Genomic DNA, 25,413 nt, shown 5'->3' on the forward strand with positions numbered 1-25,413 from the left:
TCTGTGCTGCCGATCTACCAGTTCTCTGAAAGCGGAACGGTGTATAAGCCCGCCCCACCTCTGATTGGCTGCTTCCTGCCTATGCACAGTGTACACAAAAAGGTGCCAACGAGTGTTGGGAGTGGGGGTTATACAGAGCTCCTGAATATGGCGGGTTACCTGACATCAGGTTTACTAGACCTCTAGTGATTACTTCCTGCTGATAAAATCGTGGTTTTATCAATACTACACTAAACAGCCCAAAAAGTGACATCACTGGAATCAGGGTTTCTGCTGCTCTCAGAACAAAGCAGCAAAATTTTTCTAAGCTTGCACCCCCCTTCTGTTCATATGCTGGAAGTAACACATAGAACCCTTAGGTTGGATCTACAGAAATAATCTTGCAGCACCATAGATCCCTATAATGGTCCAAATTGAGTCCAGAACAATTATAAATCTAGATGATACATCCAATATACAGACAGTAAAAGTATAGGTACAATAGCCCATGCAAGAGAACTCCAAACTTTTTCAGCATCATACTATTGATTTTCGCATCCAATTTTTGGCTGAATCGATGAATTTCAGTTACAAAAACAGATTTAGAATCCATACAACATAATGGATCCCATCAGGATTCATTCAGATTACATAGTTCATATCAAAGTAGATTTTAAGGTCTCAACTTAAACCATCATAAACTTCTTAGCAACACCAGGCCTGACCACTTGGTGTGCCATTTCTTAGGCTACTTTCACACATCAGGTTTTTTGTTTCAGGCAAAATCCAGCAATTTGTGAAAAAAAAGGTCCGTTTTTTTTTTTTTTTTTACGCCGGATCCGTTTTTTTCCCATAGAGTTGTATTAGCCCCGGATTGTGCCTGATGGCCATAAGTTATATCAGTTTTTTTCCGGATCCATCCAAATATTCTTTTCCGGCGAACAGAGAAAACATCCACTGCAACGCTTTTTTGTCCGGTGGAAAAAAAACGCACATTGACGGAATCGGCCAAAAACACATGAAACGGACATGTGAAACCATGAATACGGCGCCCGGATCCGGTTTTCAATGCATTTTCCATACAAATCATGCAGATTTGCCGTTCTGGGGTCTGTCTGTCTCTCTCTCGGAACCAGGAAGTAAGTAAAAAAATACATGCGCATTAAAGAGGACCGGATCCAGCTAAAAAACAGATCCGGCCCATCAGTTTTTCGCAATTTAGGTCGCATCCGTTTTTTTTAAACATTAGCCGGATTTAGCCTGAAAACAAAAATCTGATGTGTGAAAGTAGCCTTAAACAGATGGTTCTACCTTCACCTGCTATCTCATTTCCACTTTTCTTGTAAACCTTTCTGGGCAGAATCTATTCTAGCTATAAACCAGACAGTCACAAAGACAAGTGGACAGCTATGGCTAAAGGTTTTGAGATGGACACAGTTTGTTTTTCACAAAGTTTGCAGATTAAGTTTTTATAGAGGCAATTTATTATTTATTATTTGCTCTAGATGAAAAGAGATCACGTGAATTTATAAAAAATACTCAATCATGCCTTACCATGAAAATTAACTTAATCACAGAAAAGCCATTTACACTGAATTTCATCCCTGCCATAAAATTACCTGCTCACCTCACTTCAATGATCTCGTTAATTGAGGAGAAAGTGTTAATGAGGACAAGACAGCTGATATCACATTGTCATGCTGGCTGAATTATAAGAACAGACTAGTTACTGTCAAATGGACTGGTGCTTGAACTACTCTTCTGTTAATCATGGTTAACACCAAGGAAATATGTACTTGCATCAATGTTTTACATCAAGAGTGCTTTACAGGCAAGGACATTGCTACTTTTAAGACTGCCCCTAAATCAACCATCTATCAAATCATCGAGAACTTCAAAGAGGTACAGTAGCTGTAAAAAATGCTTCAGGACAGACAAAAAAGTCCAACAATGGTCAGGACAGTCTCCTAAAGAGGATTCAGCAACAGGATCATTTTAACACCAGTGCAGATGCTGCTCAGGTATGGAGACATCCAGGTGTCACACAAAGTAAAACAAAAGCTTTGTAGGTTGGCCAGGTGTAAAGAATAGAAGCCAATTTTTTCCAAGAAAAACATATGGTACACACTGCAGGAAGAACAGAGATTGGACTGCAGAGGAGTGAGGTAAATTTGTTTTCTCTGGTGAAGTCCCCTTTAGACTGTGAGGGTAGGTGCACATGTTCAGTAATTGGCAGCGCTTTGGACGCAACACATGTCCGCTGCTTCCAAAGTGTTGTCGTCAATTGAACACAGGTGATTCCTCATGTGTTCATTGAACCGCGTGGATTCACCGTGTCCAATAACACTGTATGAGAGAAATTTATCTTGCGGAGACTCACGTCTCCGCAAGATAAATAGACATGCTGCAGTCTGAAAAAATGTGTTGCATGTCCATCTCAGCAGGTAAGCCGCGGGCGTCTCTGGACGCATAGTGGACTTGGGGTTTCTTGAAATCCCATCCACTATTCTTTAACATCTGGATGCTACGGGTTTGATGCTATGCAAGTAGGCAATGACAAACCGCAGGATTTACTGACCGTGTGCACCTACCCTCAGTAGTAGACACCGTACTACCATGAGTTTTGAGTCATGCCAACAGTAAAGTATCCTGAGACTATTCATGTATGGGGTTGCTTTTCATCTAAAGGATTGCTATGAATACATATTGGAATCTAAAAATCCTACAAGGGGAACTTCTCCCAAAGATCCCAGTGCAATTTGGTGATGCTTTTTCCAGCATTTCACACCCTGTCAAAAGGAAAAAGTGATAAAGAAATAGCTCAGTGAACAAAATAATGAAACCACTCAAAAGTGGATATACAAAAAAAAAAAAATACAGAAATTTTAATAATCTCCAAGCACTGATTAGGGAAGAGTAGGCTGTCATCAGTCAGGACTTGGCCCAGGAAAAGAAGGGTCAACACTAGTGATGAGGGAGAATTAAACTGCCCGGGTGCTCAGTTTTTGAATCGAGCACGTTTGACTGCTCAGGTGCTCGACTTGAGTACTGAGTATAGTGTAAGTTAATGAAGCAGTCAACCATTTTTCCAGGAGACCTGCACTCGACGGATGGGAAAGAAGTGAAGCAGTCTCGCAATTTACTGAGGAGAGAGCGAGAGAGTAAGAGACAGACATAGAGCGAGAGACACCAAGAGAGATATAACCCTGAGCTCTGGGGTTAGAAGATCACTATGTAATATTGTCGCAGATCTTCCGTTTAGCCTGTGTATTTATGTCACATATTAAATGGATCTGACTTATTTTGGTACAGAAGAGGTTAACAACCTTTTCTATGGTGGTCAGAAACATGCAGCTCCATTTCAGCGGCTTCTAATCCGGTCATTATCTCCCCCTATAAAACCTGGCCAGACCTTATCCTTGCCAGTGAAAACTTTGCTTCCTAGCTCCTCGGAGATGCTGTGCCTAATTGGAAATTGTTGGTGCTACTAGAGATTGTTGCATGCTGTTTTTGAGTGTATGCTTTCCTCATTGCCCTATTCCCATTTGGTTGGTACATTCCTATCCTTCCCTATATACCTCTCTACATTTGGTGAGTGTTTTGTATGTTAGTTGCTTTCTGTTATCCCTGTGTGTCTTACGTGTTGATATACATCATTTATGCCCCAGGCCTCCTGAGCGATGGAGAGGGGACAGTTTACGGTATAACAGCAGAACAGTAAGGCTGGTGGCTCAAACCTACACCAATTTAGAGTTGCTTTTGGGAGCAGGGATAGTCAGGGCCCCAGTCCTAGGAACAATTCAGGTCCCCTTTCCCTAATCATGAACAGTCACAGTGTGGCACCATAAAAACATTAATTATAATATCTAAAACACTGAAGCAGCATACTTTGACACATTTTGAAGTATTATTCACAGTCTCAAAACTTTGTCCACGACTGTACTACCAAGTATCTTATTCTGAACATGTCTTTTTTGATCCGTATAAATTCTGAACTATAAACCATTCAATGGTGATAGGAAACAGGAAAAAAAAAACAAAGCAAACTTTTTACATCATTAGTATACCGACCTGACTCACTCGATGATGAGAAGAAGGTAAGGAGGGGATTTGGAGGCACTGATGCAGATTCGGCTGCTGGCTTCCTTTTGGTCATATTGTTGGAAGTAGTAGTTTCATTTTTATTGTGTTGAGACAGCTGATCAGCTTTCTGATGAGTGCTTGTTAAACCTGAAAAGATGCAGGAAAATAAAAAAATAAAAAAAGTTAATTGAAATTATTTCTTTTCTTAAAGTTCAAGTTTATACTGTAAGTCATAGCAAGTTTAACATCCAGTAATGGATAAACCTAACAGCCAGTAGATACGTGGAAATCATTAGGCACCAAAAGAAATATGTACATTATAAAATACTGCAAAAAATGAAAACATGTGTTCGAATTTATATAAAACACTTTTACAAGGTAAATATATACTATTTGTAAGCAGTGGTACTGCAACAAAAGAAGACCATTTTAGCATCTATTATTCATAATTCTTTATTGAAAAAAAAAGGATTCCCCTACCAGACCAACTCTGCACAAGTAGAAGACCTCCCCTACGCAAAGAGGAAAAGACCTCCCCTACGCAACGAGGAAAAGACCTCCCCTATGCAACGAGGAAAAGACCTCCCCTACGCAACGAGGAAAAGACCTCCCCTACGCAACGAGGAAAAGACCTCCCCTACGCAACGAGGAAAAGACCTTCCATACGCAATGAGGAAAAGACCTCCCCTACGCAACGAGGAAAAGACCTCCCCTACGCAACGAGGAAAAGACCTCCCCTACGCAACGAGGAAAAGACCTCCCCTACGCAACGAGGAAAATACCTCCCCTACGCAACGAGGAAAAGACCTTCCATACGCAACGAGGAAAAGACCTCCCCTATGCAACGAGGAAAAGACCTCCCCTACGCAACGAGGAAAAGACCTCCCCTACGCAACGAGGAAAAGACCTCCCCTATGCAACGAGGAAAAGACCTCCCCTACGCAACGAGGAAAAGACCTCCCCTACGCAACGAGGAAAAGACCTCCCCTACGCAACGAGGAAAAGACCTCCCCTACGCAACGAGGAAAAGACCTCCCCTACGCAACGAGGAAAAGACCTCCCCTACGCAACGAGAAGACCTCCCCTATGCAAGGAGAAGACCTCCCCTACCCAACGAGGAAAAGATCTCCCCTACGCAACGAGGAAAAAACCTCCTATACAACGAAGAAAAGACCTCCCCTACGCAATGAGGAAAATACCTCCCCTATGCAACGAGGAAAAGACCTCCCCTACGCAACAAGGAAAAGACCTCCCCTTCGCAACGAGGAAAAGACCTCCCCTACGCAACGAGGAAAAGACCTTCCCTATTCACTGCACAGGGGAGGCCTTCTCATTGCAAAGAAAGCCTCCCCTAAGAAATGAGAAGAAAACCTGCCCTATGCAATAAGAAAACCACACCTATGCAATGAGAAGCAGCCCTCCTTTAAACAATGAGAAGGCCTCCACTATGAAATAAGATGAGCTCCCAAGACCAGATAATTTGTGACAAATTTTAGATATTTTACAATAATTAGGAGTAGTCTCAGAAAGCTTTGACTTCTATTTTAGAGCCCCAATACATTCCAATTTCAAGTCCATTTAGCCAAACTTACATTTTCTAGGTTGCTCAAGTTTGCCCAAAAATAAACTGTAGATGGCACTGCACCCCAAAGAGTAATGCATAGATTCAAGAAGAAAATATTCTGTCAGATGGATTTAGCATTTATCAAACCAGTGATTGGGGGTTTATACAGGGGTCTGTTAATACATTTTCAAAACATTTAAGCCAAGAAGGAATTTTTTATGCTAAGAAGAGAAATGAGGTTTACAGTCTGGAATGATCTATAGACGCAATTATCCACATATTTACAGATAGGAATGCACTTATAGCCGTCATATAAAAAGACTAGTAGAACATTACGTAATATATTAAATCAGCACAAAAACATCCACATGGTATAAATGATGAGTCCACACTAAGGTTGTTTTCTGGAAACATTCAAAACACAACAACTCAAAATACATAGTATTACATGCAATGTTCACATATCTTTATTTTAGATTTTTCTCCCCCTTAAGTCCCACCAGCCTTGATACATCATTTATTCAATACACATTATGGGCTAGTTACTTGTTACCATGGACATATAGGATGAAGGTTAAACTGCTCAGAAATGAGAATCCCAGGCAGACTGCGGCTTTTAACACTGGATGACATGTTAGAGACCAAAGAGCTTTACACAATCTCTGCAGGGAGAGATAATATTGGAATAGAAAGAAAGACAGACTGTGATAATCATTAGAGGGGGTCATCTATAAGCACTGAGAAGATGATGCTATAATATTTTATATCTATTATTTATATCTATTATATTATAACGTCATCTATATTACAGGTGCTTCTCACAAAACTAGAATATCAAAAAGTTAATTTATTTCAGTTTTTCAATGCAAAAAGTGAAACTTATATAGAGTCATTACAGTGTGATCTATTTCAAGAGCTTATTTTTTTTTTTTTTTTTTTAGAGTTTATTGGCTTACAGCCAATGAAAACCCAAAAGGCACTCTCTCAGTAAATTCGAATAATTGACAAAAAACACCTGCAAAGGCTTCTAAGTGTTTATAAAGGTCCCTTAGTCTGTTTTAGTAAGCCCGACAATCATGGAGAAGACTGCTGACTTGACAGATGTCCAGAAGGCAGTCATTCAAACACCCCACAAGGAGGGTAAGCCACAAAAGGTCATTGCTAAAAAAGCTGGCTTTTGTATCCAAGCATATTAATGGAAAGTTGAGTGGAAGAAAAAAGTGTGGTAGAAAAAGGTGCACAAGCAACCGGGATAACCACAGCCTTGAAAGGATTGTTAAGAAAAGGCCAATCAAAAATTTGGGGGAGATTCACTAGGAGTGGACTGCTGCTGGAGTCATTGCTTCAAATCCACCACACACAGACGTATCCAGGACATGGGCTCTAAGTGTCGCATTCCTTGTGTCAAGCCACTCATGACCAATAGACAACGCCAGAAGCATCGTACCTGGGCCAAGAAGAAAAAGAACTGGACTGTTGCTCAGTGGTCCAAGGTGTTGATTTCAGATTAAAGTAAATTTTGTATTTCATTTGGAAATCAAGGTCCCAGAATCTGGAGGAAGAATGGAGAGGCCACAATCCAAGCTGCTTGAGGTCTAGTGTGAATTTTCCACAATCAGTCATGGTTTGGGGAGCCATTTCATCTGTTGGTGTAGGTCCACTGTATTTTATCAAGACCAAAGTCAGCGCAGTCGTCTACCAGGAAATTTTAGGGCACTTCATGCTTCCCTCTGCTGACAAGCTTTTGGAGATGGAAACTTCATTCTCCAGCAGGACTTGGCACACCTGTCCACACTGCCAAAAGTACCAATACCTGGTTTATAAACAAAAGTACCACTGTGCTTGATTGGCAGCAAACTCACCTGACCTTAACCCCATAGAGAATCTATGGGGTATTGTAAAGAGGAAGATGAGAGACACCAGACCCAACAGTGCAGACGAGCTGAAGGCTGCTATCAAAGCAACCTGGGCTTCCATAACACCTCAGCAGGGCTACAGGCTGATCACCTCCATGCCACGCCGCATTGATGCAGTAATTGATGCCAAATGAGCCCCGACCAAGTATTGAATGCATTTACTAAACATACATTTCAGTAGGCCAACATTTTGGATTTTAAAATCAATTTTCAAGCTGGTGTTATAAAGTATTCTAATTTACTGAGATGACGACTTTTGGGTTTTCATTGGCTGTAAGCCATAATCATCATTGATAGCTAGAAGGAATATAGAGCGCACATAGGGTCTTATCCAAGATGAAAGGAATGTTCGATAATTCAAATTCACTCACCTATTGTGGTTGTGCGAGACACAACCACTGTACTTCGCATTGGCAGCTGATGCAAGCCCCAAAGCGATGATTCTTTGTTGGGAAAAGAGAATGCGGAATGAGACTGCAATGCTCGCCGGTCAGATTGATGAACCAGAGGAGTCCAAGTAGATGCAATAGAGAAATAGACTTTATTTCTACATGTTTCGTGGTGATCACACAAATTCCTCAGGACTGTGGTGTGGAAATAACGTCTATTTCTCTATAGCATCTACTTGGACTCCTCTGGTTCATCAATCTGACAGGCGAGTATTGCTGTCTCATGCCCCAGTCTCTTTTCCCAACAAAGAATAATCATCAACATTAACAGAAAGAAACACAGAAATTAACACAGGGCTAAATTTGACTGGTTTGCGAGTCTGGGATTTGGGAGCAACCAAAAGAGTCTGGGTGAAAATGGTTGTTCCCATAATCCAGGCTTGGGCTTACAGGTCCTAATTACAGCAGCTGGGTTAGCCCAGCAGAGTGGAGTTATGCTGGAGCTGAACAGCGGGTGTTTGATGAATGCATGTTATACTACTTGGGCTAATTCTGCTTGGAAACCTAAATTGCTGGTGGTGGTTGTTATATGTACTTTGTTCACAAAATTTAATGAACCCTAGTCCCTATAATCCACATAATTGGCACTAAATGAGACCATCTACTCATGGGGGCAGAGCCATTGCAAAGTTAATCAAGTCAAAATTACTGATACTCTATCCTAATGGTAGGAAACAAAAGATGCCTTTTGTTGGTATTGTTACCAGCCAAGGCAAACCCCAAGGTTGGCCTTTTGTGGCATGGCAGTCACATGACAATCACAATGACCCTCTGATCTATTCAGAAGGTTTTTGGAACGTGGGAGGAAATTTTAGAAACTCAGAGGGCGAACGCACAAACGCTGTGTGATTTTAATATTGGGATTTGAACCTTTGGCACCATGGCTAAGCACTGAGCCACTATTCCATCTTAGAGGTAATCCTAAAATGACCTACTGTAAGTCAAGCTTTTATTTTAAATTTTTTATGTTTTAGTATTTTTAAAAAAAAAAATACATTTTTAATATCACAGTATTTAAGAAATGAAAAAATTGAAATTTTCACACTGACCCCGGTTCTAGACTTGTATAGACTGCTGCTTCAGAAAACCCACATGCACATCAGCAGCAATGAACGGGCACAGACCTTTGTATTGTATCCCAGGGGAATATTTCACATCGTCTGTTGTAAATGGTGAATACTGTGCTATCATTTGTGTATTGCGATGTTACTTCGTCTTTGTACTCCTGCCTCTGATAAAGAGCCTGCTGAATACTTAAAAAAAAAAAACACAAGTAGTAGGAGTCTAAAATGGCCTCAGTGGCCAGTGTGAAAAATTGAAAGATTTTATTTTTTAATAGATTGATGTATTTGATGATCGATTCTCCTTGAACAAGAATCTAAAAAAAAAAAATCCTATGCCAGCTGTTACGTTGCCAATTGAATACTGGATTGATAAATTATTAGCATTAATATTTAGGATTTTGTTCTAAAATAGTATTTGCTCTACGATGACCGTACAAAAACAAAATAAGCATATGGCTACTAAGAAAAGTGTTCTTTTATTTTATAAAAAGAAGGACTCCAAAAAGCTGCTGGAACAGGATGGCAATGTAATGGATGTTGCTGAAAGTCTCGATTATTCATTTCATCTCCATTAATCTCGTAGAAACCAGATGATGGATTTTGGTAATAACGCCTGTCACCATAAAGTGCAGAGAAGATGAGGTTTTATTGCAGGGCTGTCATACGTTTCTTTGACACAACATGTTTAAAAGGTACAGGGGAATCCATACCCATCCGATTGTATCTGTTATAGATGTGATAACATCTGATCAATGTCTAAGAATTATGGAATTTCAGATACGAGAAGGTACAAATGACCTTGTCTTCTGGCTAACACAACTTTGGACTTTGCAAAAATAAACAAAATCCAACAATGGTCTTGCTCCGACATTCTTCAGTCATCCTAATATTAGTAGTGACTTTAATTAGAGCAGAAGTTCAGAAATCCATGTAGCTCCTGGTGACAGTCACGTTGGGGTTACCTTACCAGGATGAACACTTTAGTAAAGCTACAGAAGACACGACCTCCTTTAAAGGAAGTTTTAATAAATTCTTGTATTCTTTTGCTTAGAATTCTACGATGTGTCATCCTCTTAGGTCTACAGGAAATATATGAATAAATAAGTTATTCCTATAGTCAACCGAGTTGGTCCTTACCCAGACTCACAATGTCTGAAATTGATTGTAAAAGGTCAGCGTTTTGGGACATGTCCGTCTGCCAAGGAATGGGCACACCCTGTGGTCAATCTACTCACCTTCTCGGGGTGGAATTTAAATCTGGTTGTCCAATAAATTTTACTCATCACCTGATAGAGGATAAGTGATCACTTGGTGTCTGGCTGCTGAGATGTTCACCAAATCCAAGAACAGAGGGTCCAATGTACGTTGTGGGGACTAGAGCTGTAGTGAGCATGTGCGATCACCAAGACTGAAGGATGTAGTGGTCACACATGCTTAATTCACACAAGGGACTTTAGGATCTCTGTGCTTGTGATTGGTGGGAGACTTGACATATGTTATTTATGGAACAAGCCCTAAAAATATGCAATTGTACAATGGTCGTCAACATAGTAACAAAAATATTCAATAATTCTAAAAAACCTAGAAGGATTTGGTTTGTGCTTTCCTGATACTGCAAATAATCAAAGTCTACTAGTATCGCATGATGAAAGAATCCGGTGATGAACCATTTCTGGTGAGATCTTCAGTTCTATCTACAAACAGTCTTCATCACAGCCGCATTTTCATTGTATGTTGTAAGTAGCTACGCAGCTTTTAATCTCAAGAGCTCAACATTTTACCTTGTTCACATGAAAACCTAAGAAGAGTCATTACGTAACTCCCACCGCCCCCATCTTCTTGATGTCAAGCCACTCACTTAGAAGAAGGAACACGGTGATGAGAGCTTTGAAACCCTCTCAGGAATTAGATGAGCACCGAGATAGTGATGAACTCCCAGTTAATAAACCCACAAAGCTCATTCCGGCAGACTGATCAATTTCAGCGTGTCCAGAGGCACCGCTCCGACCGCTGGCTCACTGCTCTCAGTACTAATAAAGATGAACTTTAACACTGTGCAACACAAGGCGCTGGCTCATTAAGCTGATAAAGATACGACCCCAAATCATTCCATGTATTTAGACTCGATTACTTAATTTTTAGAAGCTTGCTGAAAATTAAAGGATTAGTCTCAGCAGAAAAACATGACTTTATTTCAAAAACAGCGCCTCACCTGTACACAGGTGGTGTGTGGTATGGCAGCTCAACACCACTCCATCGCAGAAGAGATCAACTATCAAAAACAAAACCATGAGCAGTTTTTCTAATCATGGTCAGTTTTTACCATCTCAAAATGGTCAAACCCACCATTCTAATATGATAATGAGGGTGGTTATTCTCTCCCCCAAGTTCAGCTATGTTATACTTTTTATCTTGAGTACAGCATGATATGGTTCCATCACATCCATTTCTGACAATAGTAGTAGATTAAGTAATAACAGCTGGAAGCCCCAATATAAGGAGCTTCAAGCTGGAAGCCCCTTTATAGATGTAGTAGTGCTACTGATCGATGGGAATTTCAGAAGAATACAAGTTGCGGGTGGAGGCTCTGGAGATATCCATAGACCTCTGTTAAGCATCACACTCACATTGACACCTGTAGCCATGATCCCAAGTGCGGCACTAGGGAGTCTGAATTTTAGCAATTGGTACATATGGAATGTAGAGAGAACCTCATGTGCTGGGTTATTATTGCCTTAATTCTATGCAGAAAACCTAAAATTATTCCGCAACTCACTCAATATTTATCAAACATACTGAGATTGAGTTATACAAGTATACATCCTACAGATTACCTGGGCGGCATACAAATTATGCTCACAGATACGAGTCCTAATACTCCCGGAACAGTTTGTGCTTTGCAGAAAGAAGGTTACATAATTAAGACATAAATCTCTCTTCCTTCTATTTATATACGTTACATAATGCATCCACACTGGTGAATAACAAGTGTTCCAATCAGCAAAATGTGCTATTCACTAAGAAACATAGCACATAAGGGCAGTATTATAGTAGTAATATTCTTGTACATAGGAGCAGTATTATAGCAGTCATATTCTTGTACATAAGGGGCCGTATTATAGTAGCTATATTCTTGTACATAGCAGCATTATAGTAGCTATATTCTTGTACATAGGAGCAGTATTATAGTAGTTATATTCTTGTACACAGGAGCAGTATTATAGTAGTTATATTCCTGTACATAGGGGCAGTATTATAGTAGCTATATTCTTGTACATAGGAGCAGTATTATAGTAGTTATATTCCTGTACATAGGGACAGTATTATAGTAGTTATATTCTTGTACACAGGAGCAGTATTATAGTAGTTATATTCTTGTACATAGGAGCAGTATTATAGTAGTCATATTCTTGTACATAGGGGCAGTATTATAGCAGTCATATTCTTGTACATAAGGGGCCGTATTATAGTAGCTATATTCTTGTACATAGCAGCATTATAGTAGCTATATTCTTGTACATAGGAGCAGTATTATAGTAGTTATATTCCTGTACATAGGAGCAGTATTATAGTAGTTATATTCTTGCACATAGGAGCAGTATTATAGTAGTTATATTCTTGTACACAGGAGCAGTATTATAGTAGTTATATTCCTGTACATAGGGGCAGTATTATAGTAGTTATATTCTTGTACACAGGAGCAGTATTATAGTAGTTATATTCCTGTACATAGGGGCAGTATTATAGTAGCTATATTCTTGTACATAGGAGCAGTATTATAGTAGTTATATTCCTGTACATAGGGGCAGTATTATAGTAGTTATATTCTTGTACATAGGGGCAGTATTATAGTAGTTATATTCTTGCACATAGGAGCAGTATTATAGTAGTTATATTCTTGTACATAGGAGCAGTATTATAATGAAAACATACCACCACGAACCACAGTAGTTTCGCTCTCCTATACCCATGCATAGTATGACATAGGAAATTAGATACTCGTATGGGAGAACAGGATAAGTCACTATAGGACACTCCAAAAGCATACATATAAACCGAAGAGAAAAAAATACGGAGTTGAAGTCCCATTTAAGGATTTATAAAATACAAATTTTATTAGTAAATTAATACATCACAATAAATAGAAACACATAACTGAAAACAGTGAGACGACCTTCATAGAACACTGAAAAATAGCAGCAGTGAAACCCACTATAACACTGGCAGTATTGCTCATAAAGTGCTATTAGTGCATATTTACGGTAGAAGAGCCCACTATATTACCTCACTAGTGTGAGGGGATGTACCTGGACCCCACGAGGGAATCCATTAGCCCAATCAGCTCATATACCATCCAGCACGGTAGGCATCACTCTTACCCATAAAAGAGCCGGTGTTAGGGGAGTCACCGCCGCAGCCCCAACGCACGTTTCGCATCAGCTTGCATCTTCAGGGGGCAGTCCTGCGGCGGTGACTCCCCTAACACCGGCTCTTTTATGGGTAAGAGTGATGCCTACCGTGCTGGATGGTATATGAGCTGATTGGGCTAATGGATTCCCTCGTGGGGAGCAGTATTATAGTAGTTATATTCTTGTACATAGGAGCAGTATTATAGTAGTTATATTCTTGTAAATAGGAGCAGTATTATAGTAGTTATATTCTAGTACATAGGAGCAGTATTATAGTAGTTATATTCTTTTACATAGGAGCAGTATTATAGTAGTTATATTCTTGTACATAGGAGCAGTATTATAGTAGTTAAATTCTTGTACATAGGGGGCAGTATTATAGTAGTTATATTCTTGTACATAGGGGCAGTATTATAGTAGTTAAATTCTTGTACATAGGGGGCAGTATTATAGTAGTTATATTCTAGTACATAGGAGCAGTATTATAGTAGTTAAATTCTTGTACATAGGGGGCAGTATTATAGTAGTTATATTCTTGTACATAGGAGCAGTATTATAGTAGTTATATTCTTGTAAATAGGAGCAGTATTATAGTAGTTATATTCTAGTACATAGGAGCAGTATTATAGTAGTTATATTCTTGTAAATAGGAGCAGTATTATAGTAGTTATATTCCTGTACATAGGAGCAGTATTATAGTAGTTATATTCTTGTACATAGGGGCAGTATTATAGTAGTAATATTCTTGCACATAGGGGCAGTATTATAGTAGTTATATTCTTGTACATAGGAGCAGTATTATAGTAGTTATATTCTTGTACATAGGGGCAGTATTATAGTAGTAATATTCTTGCACATAGGGGCAGTATTATAGTAGTTATATTCTTGTACATAGGAGCAGTATTATAGTTGTTATATTCTTGTACATAGGAGCAGTATTATAGTAGTTAAATTCTTGTACATAGGGGCAGTATTATAGTAGTTATATTCTAGTACATAGGAGCAGTATAAAGCTTTGCTCACACTTGTGTAAAACTCGGATAGGTGCAATCCAATAAAAAAAATAAATAAAAAAAAAATCAGATTGCACTTGGACCAATGTTATTCAATGAGGCAGTGGAGATGTGTTTCCCAGCTGTTTCTGACATGAGAAAAACAAAATAAAATTTTGCAGCATGCTGGATTTCGGACAGTGAGAAATTTGTTGTTTTTTTTTACAGATATATTACAATTGTGTAACATAGGAAACTGTAAATGCTTAATAGCTGCTGAATAAAAAACAGATTGTACATGGATGACAAGTAAAAGAATCATCTCATTCTACTGGAAGGATGAGAATGGGTTTGACTTATACACAAGTGTGAGCGAACCCCAATGTTTTACTTGGGGGAATGTATTAATATATATCTACTGGCAGGGCGCTGCAATTTATAATCTTCACATCTCCCCACTAACAGCGATCCAGTAATGTTAGATTGATGTCTGATAATTCCATTGAGGGAAATCTCAGACAAGCTCGAGGAGGATTTTCGTTCTTTATAGGACCTTAATAGGAATACGGTAAAATGCCAAAATGTCTTCCGGTCGACTTCCTTTTTCGTATAAATTATCACAGGTGTTCCTCGCTGACCACTGTATTTCTGCATGTCAGGAAAGGGTTGAGGCATTATCTCCCTTGAAATATATTCCCTTATTAGCAGCAGCTAAAAATATTCCTCACGTAGTTCAAAATGTGCAAGCTAGGCTACACATCGCCAACTAATAAACGATGCTCCATTTGCGGGGTGATTAAAATCTGCAAATTCTGTGGCCGGGGGATTTGTGCCGTCTAGTTAATGCATTTAGGAAAAAAATTGCTGCGTAGGTCAAATTATTACAAGTCTTCTGGGCGAAAAGATCTAATGAAAGACACTGAACTACGTTCCTGCCCAGCAGAAAAAAGGCGGCTTAGCGACAAAACATGGCGTCTCCCGGCAGAATAAATGAAATGCAGAGGAAACCTTCCATAGCTTGAATTAGAAGAGACTCATCCCAATTCTAACCGGAGCCAAGTCTGAAAAATAAACCTGCATTGGTGTGTGACTCATGCAGTCCGTGGGGAGCGAGGAGCGGAGAGAAGAGGGAGGAGGAGGAGAGTGAGAGTATGTGTATAATCTAACAGAGCCTAGAGCCTTGGAGATCCTAGACCACTTCAATAGCGCAGGCCGGATTCATTAAAAATCTTGGCTGCGTTCCAGCAGTGAAAATTGAAGCGGTATATTTATTGCTTTTTGCTCAAATAAATCTGAAAACGTGTGAATCATATTCCTCCGAGAGATGGGGGAAGAAGCAATAAACAATCTCTGACTAATACGGACAAATGCAACAAGATAACGGATAAATACATGCAAGAGTTCCAAGAGAAAGTCCATGGCACCAAATGGTAAATTGTAGAAAAGGATCAAAATAATTAAACAATTTATGAAAATAGTAAGAACCATAAACTATAGATATGTGACGCCAATCAGTCGAGGTTTGGTTAGTGAGCATGCACTGGGTCTGTCGCCAAGACATCACAATACCATCAACTGCCACCTTCAATTCTATCTGCTTCCATCCACTCTTCCTTTACCCAAGGAAGTCCAAATGGGGTTCCTAAACAGTTGAATAGCATCTGGTCAACACATGGGCCGTTTTTCTGGATGTAACATATAAAGGAGAACAGCCGGGGGGGTTACACAGATCCCACCGCTGCTATCAACTGTCAAGAGTAACTGCTTGGATGGGGTCATGCACATCCCACCACTGTTACCACTTTGGTACAGATGACATCAGGGAGATCACTCATATACACCCAGTGTCACCAGTTTGTCAGGGGAACGTAACTCAGCTGACTCCAATTGTCAGGACAATTACGCAATTGACTGACGAGGGATGGAGACGGCCACGACTGCTTCCACTTCAAGGCCGGCTATTGGGTTTGGTATACACATTTCTGATTCCATCTCATAAAATATTATATATACAAACACCGGCATAGTTACCACCAGCTCCACAATACACCAATAAAGAACCACTATCTGCCACTACCAATCTTTTAAACCAGTTACAGTTAGCGTATGGCTTCAGTGGTGCGGTTTACAGAGCAAGAGGAACAGAGCCATTACATTTTATTTATTTAATCCGTAAATTAAGGTAGTGTTTATATAAAAAAAATTACTAAGATGATAAAAAATGGGAACAAAACAACATGATATATAGAATTGCATTAAATAAAAAAGGAATAATGAAACAATTATTAAACCAGATGTTGCAGGAATGGCTCTTATCTTTATGGAGGGAAGCACTGCAATTAGGACAATGGATCACTCTCACAGTGAAATATGGCTTCCAGAATGACAAAGACAGACACCTAAATTCTGCTCTTTATTAACTCCCTTTAAGTGAGCTCATGTGGGACTGGTTGTGGGATGTGCTAGGCCCTTTAGAATTTTATGACATCCCCAACTTTAAGCATATCTTTGCCCCTTGAAGTCCCAGGCAATAGATTTTGCAGTCATGTTTTATGTCACAATTTTACCTAGTCTATAGAAATGAAACTGGACATGGATTGCACCATCCATTGGGACGATATCAAGTTGGAGGGGTTCTGCCAGCTTTACGGCGATGTTCATGAATGTGTTATGTCCATCCCTTTACTACGATGCAGAAAATATATCTCCCATAAGTATCAGATCACTGCATACTGGCTCCAAAACACCTAAGAAGATTATTCGATCAGAGGCAGTTCTATCCCTGGGGAAAGGTACGCCCTGTCCTCAGATTAAACAAATCCCAGTCTTGCTGTCTTTTTGTCAAAGCATTTCTCAGCCTCTGTAATTACTTGGATACTGCAGAAGGTCCCCACTTTAATGGAGGTTGATGAATGTATATAATTTATACAATGTGATTTTGATTTTATTATTGATATTCTATCTCTCAATATTAAAATTAACCTACCCTTAAAATTAGAGACTGTTCATATCTTTGTCAGTAGGCAAACTTACAAAATCAGCAAGAGGTCAAATACTTATTCCCCCCACTGTACAATGGCTAGAGGGCTCATCCAACAATGGTCAAATGTGTATGGTGAGATTAAGGTTCTGAGCTCAATCTTCCTTGTTTGGAGCCAAGTGGCCCATCCATCTGCACTGTCTGCTAGCTAGAAGAAATTTGGACGTTGAACATGCGTTATTACCTGTGGATGTAGGTTGTTGACAGCAGTGCTGCACACACATCAGTAAATGATTGTTGAAGTAGGTCATCTTCAGTAGACTTTGCAGATAAGTTCATATCTACGGCAGTTCTTTTTAAACTGTAGATTGTTTGATCTATTTTAATTTTTTTTTTTTTATTATGGGGTCAACCATCTCGCATTAATATCATTCAGAGAAACGCTGTACAACTAGAGCTAAAAAAAGGTCACAAGACCCTTGTCTGGTGTTCATGACAACCAGAGCAGAGTTCGGTCCACTCCTCCAGCTGGCATCTTAGGGTATGTGCACACGTTGCGGATTTCTTGCAGAAATTTCCTGAAGAAAACCGGAAATTTTCTGCAAGAAATCCGCTTTTTTTTTGCGTTTTTTTTCCGTTTTTTTCGCGTTTTTTTAGCATTCTGCAAGCGTAATTAGCTTGCAGAATGCTAAAGTTTTCCAAGCGATCTGTAGCATCGCTTGGAAAACTGACTGACAAGTTGGTCACACTTGTCAAACATACTTATGCAGCATCTATAGTAAAAGAGAGAATGTTTAAAAATAATAAAAAAAATAAAAAAATGCTTATACTCACCCAGACATCTCATCAGCGGCGTCCGTTCGTCTTCCTATAGCTGGTGTGTGCGCGCAGGACCTTCCGTGACGTCACGGTCACGTGAGCGGTCACATGACCGCTCACGACCAATCACAGGACAGTGACGTCATCGGCAAGGTCCTTCGCCGCACATCAGCTACAGGAACCGAACGGCAGCATGCAGTGGAGGCGGGAAGACATCGAGGGTGAGTATAGGACTGTTTTTTATTTTAATTCTTATTTTTTGACCACTTATATGGTGCCCAGTGCGTGGAGGAGAGTCTCCTCTCCTCCACCCTGGGTACCAACCGCACATAATCTGCTTACTTCCCGCATGGTGGGCACAGCCCCGTGCGGGAAGTAAGCAGATCAATGGACCCCTAGGTGTGCGGAATCCCCTGCAATTCCGCATTTTAATGAACATGTTGCTTTTTTTTCCGAGATGCGATTTTTTCGCGGAAAAAAAGGCTACATTTGCACAAAAAATGCGGAATACACTTAAAATAATAGGAGGCATATGTAAGCTTTTTGTTCGCGTTTTTATCACGTTTTTATAGCGAAAAAACGCGAAAAAAACGCGAAAAATACTGAACGTGTGCACATGGCCTTAGGCACTTCTGACTATGTGATTTCATGATACTGCAGGAGCTCAGTAATCAGAAAAATGCCACCATTAGGCATTTTTTTGTGCAGGCAAAACCTGCTCAAAGCTGCTACTAAAAAGTTGGTTTTGCTGCGTTTTTTTCTGCATTTCTATTGTCTCTTGTGTGTGCTGATAAAGTTCAGTGCCATAAAAAAAAATGCCACAACTTCCTTAAGGTTTTTGCACTAAAAATACAGCAAAACCCGATACTTGCATTTTTGCACTTAACCACTGTTTCCTATGGGTGAAAAAACGCTGCAAAAAACACTGAAGTGACACGCTGCAGTTTTCAATAAGGCAGTAGTTTTCCAAATCAGTCAGGAAAATAATCCAATGTGTGCATGAGATTTCTGAAATCTCAGACTTTGCTGGTACTGGAAAGCATGACCCCCGAGGAAGCATTATAGCGAAACGCGCGTTGGGGTCTGTCTTCCACTTCCTTGTTTCAAGGTTGGTTTATTATGGGTGTTTTTGATCTTACCACTTTCACTACGATTATTTATATATTATTCATTAGTCAGTACCTTTCTGTAATCTGATTTGACAAAGCTGCTTTTTTATGATGGAAAAATCAAACCATTTTGAAACACTTTTTTCTATGTGATTGTTTTCATCTGGATCCTCTGATGCACTATGCACTTGCCACATTATATTGGAACTTATGAACTTCTATAAACTAGCTTTCCAGTAGCTGTTATTTGTACTATTCTCCAAATATTAATTCTATAATTAGGCTGCTTACATGGAATATATAATATATAATTATATATATATATATATATATATATATATATATATATATATATATATATATATATATATACATACATACATATATACATACACACGCACGTGGTTTATGTATGCCGTCTTGATCTAACCAGCCGCTTTTGGACGTGGCACTAAGGTGTCATTAATTCCCCTTTTTTTTCTTTTTTATTCTGTGTATTTATTTAATTATTTTTAATAAGATAAAATAGTTTTGATGTGATTATCAATGAAAATTCTATTTTAATTATTGCTCTGTGATCCATAATCATGTTTTTTTTTTGTTTGGTACTATAAAGTGCAGCTGAAAAATGTTATTAAAAAACGCAGCAAAAACGCAACATATGAACATAGCCTTTTAGTGCTGGCTGGTATGGCTGCTCAACTCAATTTACTGCTGCAATCGTCTGGAGATGTTTATTAATGTCTATCTATGGGAGCCTGTAGACCAGCTCGGAGCTCCGTGAAGCCGTCACTGTGTAGTGATGGGGAGCAGATGAGCTGTGACACCACCTATTGTAAATACTGTAGGTTTAACCACTCATTGTAATCCTGTGCCTCGATAATGAGATTGCCGAGAGGTGATATCTACAGGGCAGGAAGTATAAGCCCGACATGAGGCTCGGTGTTCATGGTGATGAGCTCCAAGGAAAAGCAAAAAGTGATGGAAATTGCATTTTTTTTTTGTACCTTCACCTATGCATGTGAGAAGTGGACACTTGGTGGTAAGGTAATACTGTAGGACGCAAGCCTAGGAAGACCATGAGCATTTTGGGATTTGGAGTAAGAATTTGAGTAGAATGGTTGGTCCAAAAATTAACAATTCAACCATGTGAACTGAGGCTTTTGTTGAGCTGGGCAAAAAGTACAATTGAAGAAAGGTTTTTCTCTACATCTGTTAGTAAGAGTTATGACAAGGATCCTACAGGACAATCTACTTTGATACAACTAGATGTAAACTATGACTAATACACAGTAGACAATTTGGGACAAGAGTTATTAAGAGCTTTGAATCCAGTTCAAGGTTGTGTAAAATCTCAAACTTGGAGCCTGCTGTAGATTTATTTGGCCTCTGGGAAACTACACGCTAGGGGTTGGAATAACAGCATTTGGTGTCATAGTGAAAACATTGTGTAGAGCTCTTTAATCCAGCGTCAGACGAGGGCACGGCCATTTGGCACAAACTGTAAGGCAAATCATACAGATCCAGTGTTTATGAAGAAAAGGGGTTTAAGCTGTCCACATCACAAGTGACTTCAAATCAGGGCTAGTAGATATGCGAAATGCGTTGTCATGATGGATGGGCTGGTGCCAGATTTATACTCATGATACTACAATAATCTCTCTCTCTCGACAGTTTACATATTTATTTTGCAGTCATATAGAGACAAATTATCACACAACTAGCTTTGCTGTACTTCTAAACAGCTAGTTGAGGTCCATTGAACTTAAAGCGTCAAAGCCAAAAATCATTAATGGACACCATCCAAAATGGATAATACCAGAGCGCCTGATAATGGAAAAACGAGACTCACAATGGCACTTTTTACATACAGTACTACACCTTCACCAGTTTCTATCCCAAAGTCAGGTTTCTTCTCATTTCTTATACCCTATCATACAATAGAAATATAAATAAGTCTATGTATGGTAAGTGTTGTGAACTCTATTTTTAGGCTCCCTCTAGTGGTCACAAGCGGTACTGTGTAGTGTTGTCTTTCTGCAGGTTGGCTGCATCAGCTGGTTCATTATCCTTGGTTGGTTTCCTATTTAGCTCACCTGGATACTCAGTTCCTTGCCTGCTATCAATGTATTCAGTGCTCTTCAGATTCCTTGTGATTACCTTGCTCCCAGCCTCTCCAAGACAAGCTAAGTTTTTGTCCGTTCATTTTTTGATTATCAGCATTCATCATGTTTCTTGTCCAGCTTGCTAAGATGTGATCTCCTCTCTTGCTGGTTGCTCTAGGGGACTGAGTTTCTCCCCCCACACCGTAAGTTGGTGCGGGGGTTCTTGAAATCTCAGTGTGGATATTTTGTAAGGGTTTTTTACTGACTGCACAGACCCCTTTACTAGTTTCTGCTATCTAGTATTAGTGGGCCTCATTTGCTGAATCTGTTTTCACCCCTGTGTATGTGCCTTCCTCTTACCTCACCGATCTTATTTGTTGGGGGCTTCTATATCTTTGGGGATTATTTCTCTGGAGGCAAGAGAGGTCTTTCTTTCTCTCTAGGGGTAGTTAGTTCCTCAGGCTGGCTCGAGACATCTAGGATTTTTAGGCACGTTCACCGGCTACTTCTAGTGTGTTTGGATAGGTTCAGATTTGCGGTCAGTCCAGTTTGCCACCTCCCTAGAGCTTGTCCTATGTTTGTTACTTAGCTGGAGTAATTCGTGATCCTCAACCACTAAGGATCATAACAGGTAAGGCAGTGTACTGTATAGCGAGGAAAACATACTGTGATTTCTTTTTTAACTACACTCAGTCCTTGGCCAGACAGAAAGCAGCTGGTTGCTGTGATCTCTCCACCACTTGACCATGAGATGGACCTAAAATGTTTCTCTCCCAAAGGAGGAGAGCATTACTATAAAATGGACAGTTGGTTTTTGAGGATTTTGTCCTGTTACAGAATTTGCATTAAAGATTCAGAATCTTCATATTATAGCTCTGCAATGATATGGTATATACAAGTAAGCATGGTGCCAAAGAACCAAGCTTTTAAAATGGCTTAACTCTGGAATAACTAGAATAAGTAATATAGTTATGATCATCATTGTCAGTGCTTGGTCTTCTTTGACTAATGGCTCCACACTTAACAACTGAGACACCTCACCTTTAACAATTGAGTTAGCTGCCGGTGTCTGCAGCAGGTGTCACCCTGGTAGTTGTGCCCAATGTTATAGAACATACTATACATTCAACCACCTGAGTAAAGCATAACAGCAGTTGTATTGAGGACTCCACTCACTGACCAACCTATGGTGCATGGAACACAGGGCAATGAATCCAACGGGAAAAATGGAGATTTCAGGACCGAATCTCGACTTGGCTTTATATTCATAGACCGGTGACAGGGACAAGGGGGCATCCTCTACGTCTGGAGGAAAAAAGGTTTAAGCATAATAACAGACGCGGATTCTTTACTGTAAGAGCAGTGAGACTATGGAACTCTCTGCCGTATGATGTTGTAATGAGTGATTCATTAATTAAATTTAAGAGGGGACTGGATACCTTTCTGGAAAAGTATAATATTACAGGGTATATATATTAGATTCCTTGATAAGGCGTTGATCCAGGGAACTAGTCTAATTGCCGTATGTGGGGTCGGGAAGGAATTTTTTTCCCCCATGATGGAGCTTACTCTTACCACATGGGTTTTTTTGCCTTCCCCTGGATCAACATGTTACGGCATGCTAGGCTATTAGTTGAACTAGATGGACTTAAAGTCTTCCTTCAACCTTAATAACTATGTAACTATTTAACTATGTAACTATGAATAATCACAAACAGAATCCAGACAGATACACACTAGTAGGTCTGACACATTTTGGATCAGAGGTGATGACATGTCTAAGGATCAAATATGATCAGAGTCAGTCAAAGGATCTACTAGTGTTTGTCTTTCTGGATTATATTTGCGGATAGTTAATAATACAAAATCCAGATTTTAATGACATTTGGTGCTGGAAATCTGCTTATAAACGACAACTCGGGTCCATGTTTATTAACCCTTGGTCATAACTCCCCAAACCCCGCCCCCCCCATTAGAGGTCATTAGAGATCAGAGAACTTTGTTTGGAAAATGTTCGTCAATCTCAAATTTGGCACGAACATTGCACATTCGGATATGTGTTCTGGTTCCCGAGCATTTTTCCTAAAAATCAGCAGAATTTAGCCAAAGTTCGGTAAATCATCGAGTTGCCACTAAGGGCTCATTCAGACGTCAATGTTTCCAGCAGCTGCATGGGTCACAAAACGTCCCATACACATGCACACTGATGACACATGGATGACAGTGTGTCATCAGTGTGACATGTACCGATGCCTGGGAATCAGCAGTACTGTTTCCGCTGCATGCTGAAGACCGCTCACATCACTGTCCCCTGCCCGCGCTGCGATCAGCACTAGCGAGGAACAATGTTGAGAGCTGTATTCATCTGTTAACAGCGAGATCAGGCGGCGGCTAATGGGAGTATTCAGCAGCCACTATCTGCGCTTTAAATAATAAAAAATACCATTTTTGGGGGGCGTATAAGACGACACCCAACTTTTTGGGGGTCATCTTATACACCGGGTGTCGTCTTATATGCGTGTGCAGGGAGCAGTCCTGGATGGTTCCCAAGGTCCTTCATGGCGTGCAATGCCTCCCTGGGAACAGAATCTGCCGTATGCATGAGAGTCCGGAGGACTCCGGGACCGTCAGAAGGTAAATATATCCATTTTTAAAATTTTTTTTAATTTTTATTTTTACAGGAATATGGATTCCAGGGCCTAATGGAGAGTCTCCTTTCCTCCAGACTCGGGGAATCATCCGGGACCGCTCACTGCACCATATGCGATGACCACAGAGCTCCGCACATGCCGTACCTGGCGTATAAGATGACCCCCGACTTTTGAGAAGATTTTCAGGGGTTAAAAAGTAATCTTATACGCCAGAAAATATGGTAAATTAAAAAAATGACGTGGGGTTCCCCTGTATTTTTGAGAACCAGCTGCAGACTGCAACCCTCAGTTGTCAGCTTTAGCAAGGTTGGTTGTCAAAAATAGAGGGGTCCCCATGCTGTATTTTTAAATTACTTAATTAACAAAAAAAATGGTATGGAGTCCTTTTAATTATTGACAACCAGCCAAGCTGAAGCAGAGAGGGCAAAGAGCCAGAATTGGAGCATCTAATAGATGCACCTATTCTGGGATGGCTGTGAGCTGCTATTTTTAGGATGGGGGGGCAATTATCATGGCCCCTTAATAGCCTGAGAATACCAGTACCCAGCTGTCACCTTTAGCTTGTCTGGTTGTAAAAAAAATGAGGGAGACCACATGCCTATTTTCTCATTTTTCTATTTGAATACTTAAAAAAACAGCATGGGGACCCCTCTATTCTTGATAACCAGCCTTGATAACCAGCCTTGCTAACCCTGATAGCTGAGGGCTGCAGCCCTGTGAGTTTTGCCTTGGTGGTTATCAAAAATACAGGGAAATCCCCGTCAATTTTGTTTAAATTTATTTATAGCACGATTGATGAGTCAATTGATGCCACTTTTCCTGGGGTCTGCAACTAATTTGAGCTGTTTGGGCAGCTTTTGGGCACCCCTGAAGGTGTGGTCTATGCATTTGGTTTCGCCTCCCATTGAATTTAATTGCGTTTGGCGAACTTTTCGGCAAACATAGCCTAACCGAACATTAAAAGGTTTGCTCATCTCTACTGGTTATATCGCTTTTTAGGGTCTATGAATACACCAGCATTTGAATTCCCACCAACTTGAGTTTCAAGACAAAGTTAATAAGTTAAAGGCGTTCCCTAATTTCTCTATGAGATTACTTGTATTAAAGGGTAATTTCAAATCTTAGAGAGACAGAAGAGTCTGGGAATACAAACTGATGATGACCTTTGACACACTCAGAGCAGGAATAAATGTGTCGCATGGATCTATGTCTTTTTACATCACTTAAGGAATTTACTCATCAAATCTTGTGGGGGCATCACAACAGAACCAGACCCCAATCAGAGGACAATAA

General features: G+C 39.9%; 1 protein-coding gene across 1 annotated transcript in view; it reads right to left on the reverse strand.

The window, feature by feature from the left end:
* SETBP1 (SET binding protein 1) overlaps positions 1–25,413 on the reverse strand; it is a 210,689-nt gene that overhangs the window by 7,758 nt on the left and 177,518 nt on the right. Inside the window, exon 4 of the mRNA XM_077283847.1 lies at positions 4,051–4,209. Within this exon, the coding sequence (XP_077139962.1) occupies positions 4,051–4,209 (159 nt within the window). The remainder of the gene's footprint in view (positions 1–4,050; positions 4,210–25,413) is intronic.

Source organism: Ranitomeya variabilis, chromosome 1 (assembly GCF_051348905.1).
Source record: "Ranitomeya variabilis isolate aRanVar5 chromosome 1, aRanVar5.hap1, whole genome shotgun sequence".
Taxonomy (NCBI): domain Eukaryota; kingdom Metazoa; phylum Chordata; class Amphibia; order Anura; family Dendrobatidae; genus Ranitomeya; species Ranitomeya variabilis.